The sequence below is a fragment of the Drosophila sulfurigaster genome, chromosome 2L (genome assembly GCF_023558435.1).
Source record: "Drosophila sulfurigaster albostrigata strain 15112-1811.04 chromosome 2L, ASM2355843v2, whole genome shotgun sequence".
Lineage (NCBI taxonomy): Eukaryota > Metazoa > Arthropoda > Insecta > Diptera > Drosophilidae > Drosophila > Drosophila sulfurigaster.
In genome coordinates, this window is record NC_084881.1 from 22,833,300 (window position 1) to 22,847,922 (window position 14,623).

Sequence of the window (14,623 nt, forward strand, 5' to 3'; positions counted from 1 at the left end):
CACATCGTAGCAGCAGTACTCTTTTAATAACTTTTATTAAAACATTTGACAAAAAAAGAAAAATCATTCGAAATCCTTCATAAAGTTTTCGTATTTTGTGTATTCTTTCGACTCGAATTTCTATAAAGATCTTTATTCACTCTTCTTACGTACAGCCACTGAAGCACTGCACATTGCAAATGGCCAGCAATTCACCCAACCGAAAGCCGATCATGAGCCACAAATCGATAAAGTTGGAGATGCCATCTTTGGCACGATCCTATTATCATCCTCATCATCATCAACACCAGCAGCAGTCAGTGGTCATAAGTGCCAGTGGCAATAAGGACGTTAGCAAGGATAAGGATAAGAAATTCAAACCAACGCTAGTGAAGCTAAATACACCAAAATCCACAAAACGTATTGACATTGCAGAACCGATGGTTTCCAATACACCGAACGTTGAGCAACGCCGTGGAATTGTAGTGAATCAACGCGGAACTCTGGAGTCACATGCCCAAGAATCGCGGCAATCGCCACGGAGGGCGAAATTTGATGTCTTTGCCGCAAAGGATTTGCGTTCGGCTGTTGTTGAGAATATTAGCGCCAACAAGCAAGCGAAAGAGCAAAAGTCACCAGACAAACCGGAGGCAGCACAGCGATCAACACGCACCAAGAACCAAAGTCACAATACCAAAGTATTCTTCGATAAATATCTAAAGTTTGCTTACGATCTGAGCACTCCTAGTGGAGTCCGACAACTGGAGGAACATTTCTTTCCCAACGAATCTGGCAAGCCCGCAATCGACTCCGCAGAGAAACAACATCGTAGCACTGAGGGGAAAGTTACTTCTTCGGAACAGAAAGAGATCCAACAATAAACGCATTCCGAATTGATGATTTAGGCAACTTTTTAGTCAAAATTTTATGGTTTTTATGCGATGTCCAAAATTATAACAATGCACAGAACAAGCAAAATGTGTAAATAACTAGACACAACTCTAATTATTTCTTGAATGTAGCATCGATTTTCAGCTATCAATAGGTTTGGCTTGACCAAAAACCAGATTCTAATTACCAGGTTGGGAAAACTATAGTATTACAGCTTTAGAATTGTGGCCTAGGCCTAATGAGCGTTAATAACAATGCTCCTAGCAGCTGGCTAATTCGCTTCAACAAAAAGGAAAAACCAAAAAAAAATACGAAAACAAAAGCTAAACTTTTTGCACACAGTTTAAATGAAATTTATTGTGTAGGATGACCACATTCCACATGCAAATGTATTATTCTGTTACACAAACACATGCACACAAATCATACACACACATGCAACTAAAACACATCCACACACACAACCCGCAGAGCCGCAAGCTCATTCAGCAAAAGGCAGACAGCAGCAGACAAAAGCATCGCACTGGGCATTGTAAATCATAATCAAAACAATAGAACAAATGAAGCTAATGTGGCTCATATAAACAACAACAACGCCAGCAACAACAGCAGCTGCTGTAACAATGGAGTGTGTGTGTGTGTTATGGGAGGAAGCTTTGGGTAATGTTTTGTGTGTGTGTGAGTTGTAGTTGAAAGCGTGAGCTGTGACTGCATGTGGTCGGAGATGGCAAACTTTAAAAGCTAACTAATTAAAATCAACAAAATACTTTAATTGCAGAGCACGGAGACTACGTTACCCTATAGTAAATACTCTATATATTTCAGCAAATTGACAGTAAGTAAAGTGTATTGAACATTCGCATTGCATGACAATATTTATAGCATACTTTTCAGGGCAGCAAAATCGAAAATTTATCGTACTTGATTTATGGCAGCGTTATTTGCTGTTGTGTTATCTGCACATTTAATTCAATTAATACTATTTTTGTGAAGCGTTGCAACAATGAAGCATAATTAGTGTGAATTGATTCATACAACGTTTTGCAGCAGTTGCAGTTGCATCAACTGCATTAATGCAAACTGATGCAGCAGCATCAACGACGACGGCACAATAAACGTGCTTAATGAAATGCAAACAATGTGCAAATGCAATTCAATTAATATACAAACAATAACAATTTGCACTCAGCTACTAAAACTACAAGTGATAGAGATTGGTGTAATGTTAAACGTGATGAAATGATTTACATTTACAACGCTGTATGTAGCTGGTTGACATCGGGTCAGATCTAGTTTTGAAAGCATTTGGTCCCCTTCAACCAGCTGTATCAGTAGTTGATCCCAACAAGTGAATCAATGACTACAACTCAAAAATAAAAAACAGTGAATACACAACAGAGGAGTGAATGCATTTGAATACCAGCATGCCAATTTTCAACAATAAACAAGCGAATGAAACAAATATCTGTTAAGCTCAGCTGCAATACACACAAAAAGAAAAGTGCTAAAAATTCCACTCAACAAAATGAATGACGACCGAACTCAGTTCCATAAAGTAATGAAAAATAAGCTACTACAATAGAGTGGAAGTCAAACAAAGAGCTCTAAGCCATTGTAAAGTTAATAGCAAATTAGTTTAAGCAGAAGATCTTAGAGAGAAGAGTCTGCTAAAAACATTTCACAGCTTTAAAATATCTTTGCTTAAGTTTTAATGCTGTTAATCCAACACTTTTTGTGAAAATATAAAAATCTGTTGATAAAGTGTACGTTTAAAATAATATATCTATGATATTTAATAGTTCCATAAAATAACGAAAAATAGCTGGACGGATAAGTCAGACAGTTTTAACCCATTGTTAAGTTAATAGCAAATTTGTTTAAGCAAGACTACAACATTTAAGATCTTGGCATGAAGAGTTTACTAAACACATTTGACAGCTTTAAAATATCTTTGCCTAAGTTTTAGTGCTGCTAATTCTGCTTCTCTATTGAAACTATAAAAATCTGCTCATAGAGGGTTGATGAAATATGAGTTTAAATTAAGATATTTAAGAGCTTGGAAAAGAGCTTTAAAATATGTTTAAGTTTTAATGAACCTTTTCCATTGACTTAGAAGCAAATAATACAAAATATCTCTCAACTTAGAGAATAAAGTCTTAAAACTTATTTAGAAATATTATTGTTAATAGTATAGTTTTTACACCAATTTGTATCTTTTCCAAGCAAAACTATTTGTCAAAATTGAATTAAATATAATAATAAATTTAGTTTGATTTTAGAGACAGTACTGCTCAAAGGAGCAAATTCAAGTCTCATAATCTAATAGACTAAGAATGCTAGCATCGAAGAGAAGCACATTCAAGTAGAGTACATGAATTCATGAATGCACTCACTATTGCCACAAATGTGAATTTCATTTGAGTTAATTTGATGCCGATGTTAATTCAGTCAGTTTGCAATTCAAGTAGCTCCAATTTGTGTAATGCGAAATGGATTTAGTTGGGGGCTTTAAGTATTTACAACTAAATTGTATTTGCTCATGACAGTATGAGTTTATATAGCAGTTGGATTATATGCAAATATTTGTTGCAATATGGTAGCACATACATATGTATGTATGTAGATGGTGCGTGCTGTAGTAAATCAAATATTTTACATTATTGAACGGTCTATTCAGCTCGGATGTATGTATTTGAACGCGAGAATGTCAAACAAACGCAACGGATTTAATTAATTTTCGACCCTTTGGGGAATTGTGATACTGTTGGAAATGTGAAATGAGAACTCCTCTCTGTGCTAGCTACTCAATTAGTTAACAAACTGTGCTGCATTTTGTGCACTAATCAACTGACGAACTTCTAATTGAAATTGCCATAAAATTCTAGAGAAATTTGTACCAAAATTTGAGGCAACGTTTGAAGTGTTACGTAAATAGCAATTGGAATTTGAAATTTCACATTTCAAATGAAGGACGATCAAAATTCTAGTCCGAACCACAGACTAAAGTCTTAAGTTCAAATACGAAAATACGAGTATGTGTGTGTGTGTAATAAATTGCATAATCCAATTGAAATGTAAAGTTGGTTGATGCCAGGGAAAAAAGTTCGGATCAAAGTGAATGAACGAGCGGACAAGCCAAAAGGCGACTTGGCTTGGTAATAAATTATTCAATTATTCGAATTTTGCCAATAGCCTCGCCAAAGTTCAAATTGCATTGAATTTCAAAATGGGCAGCATTTAATGAAGCTACTGCAAAATGGAGCAGAACCACACAGTGAGCAGGAAAAAAACCGAGAGAGTGAACGAGATGAAAAAGGAAGCAAATTTGTATTTTTTTGTTTTGCTCTTTTTACTTTAGCATTTTTTTTTTTTTTTGTGTGAGTAGCAAATGAAATTCAATTTAATGTACATTTACATGCAGCCAAAGGCGTGGCAGTTGCTTCCTCTCTCTCTTTCTTTTTTTGTGTATTTTGTGCTTTATTGAATGCGAACGCTTGACAAATCACCGCACAGGTCGCAGCAGCAGCAGCAAACGCACAGAGCGCAGCACATTTGGGAAATTGGGAGGCAGGACGGATCAGAGCGGAGCGGAAAGTTGCCTGCGGCCGTGTCATGAAATGAAATCGACATGAAACCAACGTGACCAACGTCATTAATTATCGCCAGCAACGTTGTGCACTGCTAATTACGACGCGACTGTGGACTGCGGACTGCGGACTCTCGTCTCTGCTGAACTGTGTGTCCTGTGCCGAAGGCCAAAAGCAGCAACATCAGCGGACAGAGAGGGAGATGAGGGATACGACAGGGGATGCGGTGCTCTGCGGGTGGATGTCGTTACTCAACATGATGGTGCACATTTTGCATTTGGCCACGGTTTAAAAGTGCGCGGCAGGCCGCAAATACAATATGCAATTGCGTGAGGAGCAGCGACATCGCGAAAAAGTGAGAGAGAGAAAGAGGAAGAGAATCAGAGAATGGCAGCAGAACAAGCACCTGAAATCAGACATCAGGCTAATGGTCATCAGGTCGGGTCATTTCGGTTCGAAAAAAATCCTGCACAGGAAATCTATAGTCGAATTTGATTATACACTGCGCCTACAGGCAGCAAAAGCTGATTTCTCATTAATAGTTCATTAACCTTGCGAATAAAACTTCTTCATTAGTCAAATTAGTCATCAACTTCTTCCAATCAGGCTTGACTTTCGCTTTAATGAAAGCACAGAGCATTCCGATTTTTTGGCAAAATGAGATGAAGTAAGTTTGGTAAAATATACTTTTAATATTATGTTGTTTTTATAATTGTCCTGGAATTTTGAGATTTCAATAGTTAAAAAAGTGTTAAATTCAATATAAAATATATTTTAATATACATATACATATATGAATGGAATACTCTATCAATATAACAAATATAGCCTATATATATTAATTTGATATATTATTTTAGTATAAATATAAAGTTCCATAAAATATAATATATATTTAAATATATGCATATATGATCCTTTTATATACATATTTTACTATTTTTGTGGTATATTTATTTGGTATATTATAAGAACAATACCGCACTGTTTTGCTTTTTTCAAAATGGGTTGCGGGTATCTAATAGTCGAGCACAGTCGGCTCAAGGTTTCTTACTTGTTAAAATAAACTTTATTTTCTAAAGACTTTGTAGAAAAGATTTTTGGAAGTATTCATATCAAGTCTCAGATTTTAAATTTCTACAATCCATAAAAGTTTATATTTAAAGAAAATATTGTTATCTTAAACCTATTCAGACTATTAAAGATTTGCTCGCAATCATATTTAAACATAAGCAAGTACATAAACCACTTAATATCTGCTGCAAGGCAACTTCTTCCTAGCATATTTGATAAATGTTCCAACATTTGTAACCGCTAACTGGTGACTGACTCTGAGTTATGATGCTTGCATGGGATTGCATTGTATTGCAGTCTGTTGTGTTGTGTTGTGTTGTATTGTGCATTGGGTTAAGTGTGTGTGTGTGTGTTGTAGTAGCACTCAACGTTAGTGGCAAGTCAGCGAAGGAAACTTGACGAAAAGCAGAGAAAGGCGAGCAGATAGAGCAAGATGGCAAAATGAAGATGAAGATGCGCCGCAGCAGATGCTAGAGAGAGAGTTGGGTTCTTGGCCAGAGAGAATGCTGCTGACCGCACATTCATTTCATCATTTTACAAACAAGTCGGTGTAAAAGATAAGTCGTGCCAAGTACGAAACTTAATCCACTGAAGCGTAAGATACACAGCAACAACATGAAGAACGGGGACAGCAACAGCAACAGCAACGGCAACGGCAACAATTGCAACTGCGGGAGTCTCCATTGAGAACAAGCGACCGCAAAGACAGCAGCACAAAGGACAAGCCAGAGCAATTCCTCTGCGGCTGCTGGTCTGCTTGCCTCGACTTGGTATTGGGTTGATTTCGAGGTCTGGGTCTGCATGTTTTGGTCTTTGGCGGGGGTGTTGAAGGACTTACGAGAAGCTGCGGTTATGTCAATATGACGACAATAGGATTTGCTACGATAAGCTGCAACGTGGTGGTCCTTGATTCAGATTGGACAGCGGAGCTGCCAAAGAAGCCGCCACTCTCTTTTTTCGTCCCTCTATCTCACTCTCTGCTGTTCCGATGTCCCCTGAAGTGCTCGCTGATAAATGAAATTCACAAATAAATGCATTGAAGTACCCCCGAAGCTCAGCTCATCCCATTCGCTCTTCTGTTTTTGGTTTCTTGCTGATTGTTGACGTCAGCAGTTTATAAATATTTCACTTCATTGCGCTGTCTACTTAATACGTATACGTAATATGCTCTCATTGTGCCCCATAAAATGGGCCACTGTGTCTGTAGTTTTTCTTTTTTTATTTTTGGTCTATTAATAAACTAGCTACTTATTTTTACTCAGCAATTTATTAAGTATGCCTTTTAAATAAATTATTATTATTATTATTATTATTTATTAGCCTCATAAATTCACTGCTTATGGTTGTGCCTCTCGATGTCAACTAAGAAGTTGTCTTCAAGGCCACTATTTAATATGCTTATGATTATTTGGATTGCCGTATTAAAGAGTTTACAAATTTAAACATTTCTTTACTATGAAATAGTTCTTAAATAATGTGTTTTTGAGAACTACTTGAGAGATTCAAGATTATTTGTTGCATCTGCAAGTAAAACTTGCATTTATTTTCCATCAGTGTAAAAACATTTTCCCATGCACTTAATGACTTTCTTCTTACCCTCTTCTTGGACCTCATCTACAACATTAAGATGTTTTAATTGAAGTATATATTTTATGAAGCATATTTTAAGTAGTAATTCCAAATGAACTCCAATGCGCATCAAAAGAGTTTCGAACATAAAGATAAGTATGTGTAATTTATGGATAAAAAGAATATTTAAAAAATAAATTTATGTGTTTTAAAAACGTCCAAATGTTTGGATTTCATTTGGCTCACTGGCCAAATAAGTCATGAAAGGACTTTAAATGGAAATCTGTGCAGAGGTCAACCAAAATGGAAGCTGAGTAGGGAGAAGATGAAGAGCGGCAGCGCCAAACGAAAAATGCAGCAGCAAAGAGCCTAGGTGAGCTGTAACTTTGGGCTGAATTGCCCATAATATGGGTAATATTTCTTTTGCTGGCATAACTTTTTATGCGAATGGTCCTAAAAGGACTACGAGCCAAAAAACCTTGAATGTCCTCCTGCTGAGACTGAGCTGGTAACTGGAGGCTCAGCCAGAGTGACTGAGTATGTCGTTGTCGTTGTCGTTGTCATTGCGCCGGTAAGACAGGAAATACGCTTCACGTTTTACTGAATTTGAAATTTGAAAATTATTCATGAGCATGTGGAAATTAAATTCAGGTCCACACAAAAGAGATTTATTTGTCTGCCATTCTCTCAATCTCTATCTATGCGAAATGAAATGTAAAGGCGCACAAAAAAAAAAAACAAGAAAGTATGCAGTCGAGTGTGCCCGACTGCGAGATACCCGCTACCCATTTTCAATAAAACCATATTATACAAATATACACAAAATATACTGCAAAAATACTCAAATATTCCGATATACTATATATATATTTAAAATATACTAAATAGTGTCAAATATTCCAGATTGTCGACCATAGCAACTAAGACCAGATTGCAGTAAGCGTTTTTAGGCGTACAAAAGTAATTCGTAAATAAATCGCCTCGTTTGTCGACTCTGATCAAGAATATATATACTTTATGGGATCGGAGAAGACTTCTTCGACTTGTCACATACATTTCCTGCATTGACAAAGTTATAATACCCTTTTACCCTATGGGTAGCGGGTATAAAAATGGAAAACACAAAAAGTCATTACTATCGAACAACCAACTCATATACTCTGCAGAAAAATAGGATTAAAAATCTCAGTTTAATTTTAGTTGCATTTATGTTGAATCAAATTTCTATACAACAACAAATTTACAAATATCATTCCACAATATTGCAGCTTCTACCAATTCTGTGCGTCACATATCCCTTGCCATAGCTAAAATATCCCACGCTACCATACGCAGATAAAAAAAAAAAAAAAACTAAATGGCCTCCAGGTTCAAGGGGAAAGGGGAATTGGGGCCAAGCTATTTATCTGCCTGAAGCGCCAACGACGTCGCTTCCATCATCGTTGTTCAGGGGGGTTTTTCTGCTCCTCCCTTATCTTTTTTTTTTTGTGTTACCAACTTATCGCAAGTTTTCCATTATAAAATTAGGTCAGCTGCAAAAATAACTCAACTCAACTATTTTAGCAGGCACTTTTTTGTGATGCTTGCCGCTGATGCTGCTTCTGATGCTGATGCTGGGCTGCGGTCGCCAGGGCAAATATTTAGTTGGACGCCAGGGCGTTGGGATAAAATGGAAAAAATGCTAATTTGTCAGTTTTAGGGTCTGACATTGGTCAGGAAAATGTGTTCGTTATACACCAGCGAGTAGCCCCAGCGAATCCAGTAGTTGTGTTGAGGGTCGATGGTCGAACATCAAGGCGAATACAAGGTGCCCAGAGTACAAGTATCTTTAAGAAGATGCTTCTATATCGACTTCTGCCCACTACAAATGCTGTCCCCCGTTCGTTGTCATAAAAATTGTTTCCATTACATTATGCTGATTTCGTACATTTATTCGGCCGACTGCTTGGCATCTTTTTAGTTTTGCTTCTTTGCGGCAACTTAATTTCAATTTTTGTTCCTTTCTTTCATTTTCATTTCTTATTTTTATTGTTGTTGTTTCCCTTTCTCCTTCCCTTTTTGCTTCAGATGTTGCTGCTGCTGACATGGGTGTCCAGTTTGTTTGACCAAAAACCAATTTCTATTTGCGCATATCTCTGTAAAGTTTATTTTGCAACAAGGCAACAAAATTTGTCGACTTGCAGATAGCTGAAGCCGAAAGCCCAACGAATTGTTGTGGCCAGAAATAGGTTTTAAAGCCCAAAAATACGAACCAATCATATTCGTATTTATTGATAATACCACTCAGAAATTGTTTTGCTGCATTCAGCTCATTGATAATCGAGATACAAATTGCGATATAGTTGAATGGTCACTTGATTGGAAACTACAAGTGATTTCCTTTGCGGATTTGTTATAGACTCGTTTGAACTTTAAATACAAATATATATGGAAATTGTTTGAATATTAAGCAATAAATTAACAATTTTTAAGAAACAGCATTGCATGAATTGAAATATATTCCCTTTCTAATCGTGTTTGATATAAATTTAAAGTTATGTCAGTTGCCACCTAAGACTAACCAAGATACAGCAAATAAGAAAGAGACTAACATCTAAATAAATAAATAGAAATAGAAATAGAAATGGGAATTATTGCCTGAATTTCAAGTAATAAAATAAACGAAATAAAAAAGGCAATTATCAATAATTCTTGAATTGAATTCTATTCAAACTATTGCATTAAATGGAAAATAACTCAATTTACTATTTAAATACACTTTAAACTCATGTTAGTTTAACATTCGTGTGCACTTTAATCGTGTTTGATATGAACTTCAAGTTTTGTCACTTCTTGCCCCCCCAAAACTAACCAAGACACAGCAAATAAAAAAGCGACTAACAACTACAAGAACAACAACTGACAGCTGACACCCGCGACATAGAGCCGCAGCAGAAAATGGTCGAGGATGGTTGCAAAACAAAAAAGAAGAAGAAACGAAAAAATAGTAGAAAAAAGTAGCAACTGTCACTTTACGCTGATTGCATCAATTGAAGCTCCACTGTGGCGCACGTCCATTCATCATCCGGTTGCTTCATCAACATGATGACATGACAGCAAGGGGCACATACCGGAGGGGGAAAGGGAGGGAGGGAAGGCATGCGGGGTCCGGAGGATGGAGACACCGACGACAACGTTGGCGGTTGAGACAACACCCCAGTCAGACGCTGGCGTTGTCCATTGTATCTATCTAGTTTGGGATCTCATGCTACGCATGGCCAAACTAAACGAACGCGCCCCAAACTAAAAAACTTTTCAACTTAATTTGGCTGTGTGTGTGTCGGTGTGTCGGTGTGTTGGTGTGTGTGTGTGTGTGTTAGCCTGGCACAAAGAAAATAACGGATTCTTGTGCAAACAGAGAACTAAACGAATTTCGAAAATAAAATTACAACTTTGTCCAGGAACCAGGATAGGATCCAAGAATGCTAACGAAATTGCTGCTCTCGTCGTCATCGTCATCGTCATCGCTATCGTCCTCGTCCTCGTCCTTGTCTGGCTAAAGAATTTTCGCTCGTTGTGCACCCAAAAAATTAGTGCACAAAAATGTTGGCGGGTCGCGCACGGCTTAGCCTAACAGCAAGGCTGCTGCCTTGGCCGCTTGCCTTCGACTTTGGGGTTGCTTGTGGGGCCCACCGACTGACTATGTTCTGGATTCAACTTTTGTATAGTACAGTGTAGTACATGTGGCTGAAACGCCCAATATCGACTTGGCTAATTCTGTTCATTACGATTCGTTAGAGCGGTTCTTGTAGCTCTGGCTGCCAAACAATTGCCCACTGTCCGATTTACTCGTATCTACGAAATCTTTCTCCTCCATGTTAGAGGTCATTGTAATCAGCAATGAAAATGAATTTCTTGTGCTGCTTGGCGCTTAGCTTAATTGCTTTCATTTGGCTTCGACTACAAAACAGAGTGCCCAAAGCACACTCGTTCATCTCGTCGTTGCCTCAACACACATCTCAATATTTGACGTTGATTTTTAAGAGAGAGTGAGACCGCAGTGCATGGCTCGGAAATGCAACGACGCCATAAGTGCGAGAGAGGTCTGCTTAGCTGCTGCTGGTTGATGGCTCCAAGAAAATTTTCCAGTGCACTTCACTTGGCAAACAATGATGCAAGAAATTGATTTTCAACAAGCTCAAGCATCAAAGCAAAGAGTGAGAGGCGAGTGCGAACTTTGAGAATTGTGCGAGGCACTCAAGGGGCAAACGGTAAAAGAGCTTTCCCCATCGTTGCATGATGAAAATGTCTAAGACAATTGCTTTGGCCAAAGTGCAAGAAATAGATAAAATTAGTGACGGCCCATTCCCATTCCCAGTCCCATTCTCGTTCTCGTTCGCATTTCTCATTCCCGATCTTTGGCCCTGTCCATGCTGCGATTCCGTCGACAGCAAGTGCTGCTTGAGCATTGGGGGCAGGCAAAGAGTCACCGCCTTTTGTCGCCATTTGTTGCAAGTGCTTCAAGCAGCAGCTGCAACTTCAGCAATTGCTCAACGAAGAGCTCAGAGCTCAGAGCTCAGGTAATGCCAAATGCAAAGCTCTTGACTTTTATATTAAATATTTTCCTACTTTTCCCTTACGTACATATTTAGTTTAATTGGATTTGCGTGCACAAATTTCACTTGCTTCAGGTGAATTTAAATAAATACCCATTACAGGCACCGAGAGAGTTTGATGAGTTTGTAATATTGTTTCTAACAAGGCTACTTATGACAAGGAATTAAATTTGATATAACAATTATGCTATCATATGCTATACTGCATTAAAAGTAAAATGGAAAAATATTACAGTTCTTTTTTTAACACCTTCAACCATCTGCAGGGTAGCTGAAAATGCTCAGTTATTTCGTTTTCTCTTGGTCACGAAAAAATGGAGAAAACTTCATTTGCATAATGTGCAATTATAAACAGGTTGCATGCCACACACTCACACTCACACAAACACACACACAAGCGCATTACGCAAGCACACGCACACACACATGTCTAGCTGCAGAAATTTTGCACTTGCAATTTTTCTTTACGTGGACAGGCATTTTCCTACCTTTTGCTCGTAGCGCGGCCGTTTTATTAATTAAAAATTATTGTAATTTTCTTCATATTTTTTTGTGTGTGCTGTATAATGTGTAATTATTCACTAGCAGTCGTTCGTGGCGCATGCTTTATTTATTGTATGTTTTTTTACCCATTTGCAGCGTCATATAAAAAAATAAACATGCATAAAAATGCGAGTGAAATTATTATGCATGCGATGAAAGTTCGCTGTTTGATCAGAAGTGTGAATGAGACTGCGTTGTCTGTTTACAACTTGAACATTGCGAAATTATCGAATGTATTGTTAAGTTTGACGCCAGTTTTCAATTAAATCATATTTGAAGTAAATTTCGAAACTATGTATCTTGTGTCATCAAATGAAACTACAGCTAATTACAATACACGAAGTTTAATGATGAGTTTCTAGGTTACAAGCTCAACAACACAATATCCATTGAGCAACCAAGATGGGAACAGATATCAAGTGAAGTTCTCTTGTTTCTCTCTCTCTCGAGGCTGCAGCCTGAAATGTTTGGCAAGGCAAATGCAAAATGTGAGGCCATTATCGAATCCTTGTTGTCTCTTTCAAATAGACAAAAACGGCAGCCCAAACAAAAGGCAGCTTTGGCGAATGGCATATGCCCACACACACACACACACACCCACACACCTACACACTCTTGTACATACCCAAACAATTGTGCATCAGCATAAAAGCAACGTCAGGCACAATGCAGGTTGTGAATAATAGGCTTTGGTTGCATGCATTAACCAAATGAACCGCAACGCCTGCCATAATATTATGAACAAATACTTAAGTATACACACATGCGTTATATGTGGTGCCATTCTCTCACCTTCTCTCTCTTTTGTCCCATGTGGCGTATGCGTAATGTGAGTACATCTTTAACAAAAAACAATGCATTCATGAAATATGAAATACTCTATTAAATAATGTGTATAAAAAAGTAAACTCACTGCTTCTTTCATTTGGTGGTTCATCATAGATTAAATAACTCACAAAAAAAATCACTTCACAAAATAAAATCAACCATTACACTTATTAAATCGCAATAAAAAATATTTAATAAATATATATAGTATAAAACACACTTAAAAAGAAGGGTAAAAATATAAACTATGGAAATAAAAAAAAAACACTTCAATGAATATGCGGATGACACATAAAAACAAACACACTTTTAAAACGTAAGCATCGTCGCTCTGCATGCAAATAAATCCTTAAAAATAAAACAAAGATTATATTAATATTTTATATTAAGGATTAAAGTTATACACAAGCATTTTTTATACATTATTTATAATATTATTTTACATGCAGAAACTAATTATATAAATTACTTGACTTTAACTTTAATGTGCTGCATTTTCTTATGAATACCAGCAGATCGATCTTGATGCTTTTTAATTGAGAATGCTTTAAGCTCATCCGCCAAAGATATTAGACAGCCAATGACGAGCGCAGAACAGATGGTTAAAAGGGAATACCTAAGCCCTCTATGGAGTGGGCTGAATGCATTTTGCTGGCGACCATAACTCAGTGGGACTGCAACTGTTGAGAACCACAATTTTGCGGCCACAAATGTGCAACGCATGCCGCATGAAGCATGACGCATGGCAGACAACGACGACGACGGACAACGTTGTCGTTGTGGCATAAGCAGCTTTGCAACCGCAGTTTGGTCAAAGACTAAACCTTCAAAAATCTGCAGTTTACAAGACAGCAATTAGGCTTCTGTGGAAATTAATTTCCTAATTTGCAAGGGACAGATTTTCAATGGAAGAAAGCAGATACATAACTTGCACACAAATCGCATTTGATTCAATTGAAACTCAAAATAATTGAATGAATATCTGCAGTCGAAGGCGGCGCAGCTGCAATTGCAGTTTTTTTTGGCAAAAGGAATTGAAACACAATGCCGCGTATGCTTGCGCGTTCTCTCTTGCTTGCCAACAAAATTACTCGTTTGCACATGAGCTCAGCTGAAAATTGCAACGCGAAACACGTAGCAGCAAAAAGGATGCAGCAAGCAGCAGCAGCAGAAGCAGGAGAAGTTCCCCAAAATGATTGGCTCTGTCAGAGAAACTTATCACGAATCCCTCGTTCGTTTGCGCATTGGCAGTTTATCAATGGCAAACCGCATTTTCAATTACGCGCGTTCTCCAAAGAAGAAATAAATATGCAACAAAGTGAGGCATAAATGCAATTTTCATTTTGACTATCAACCGAACTCAGTTTCTTCAAATTTATGATAAATATATGCCGACCATCTTTGAAAATATTGATAAGGGAAAACATTATAAATTCTCTGACCACCCGCCACAATCTGGTATATTTTGTACTCTTGGTACATTTTTAATGTAATATTGATATACTGAATATAAGCTATAGTATATTATAGTACTTTTACTATATATATTTCGTCTGT

General features: G+C 37.4%; 1 protein-coding gene across 1 annotated transcript; it reads left to right on the forward strand.

Annotated features, from left to right (window-relative positions):
- Positions 1–1,211, forward strand: LOC133850329 (uncharacterized). Its single transcript, XM_062286390.1, has one exon. It carries the CDS (start codon positions 180–182, stop codon positions 858–860), a length of 681 nt encoding a protein of 226 aa, XP_062142374.1. The 5' UTR covers positions 1–179; the 3' UTR covers positions 861–1,211.
- Positions 1,212–14,623: the final 13,412 nt, after the last annotated feature.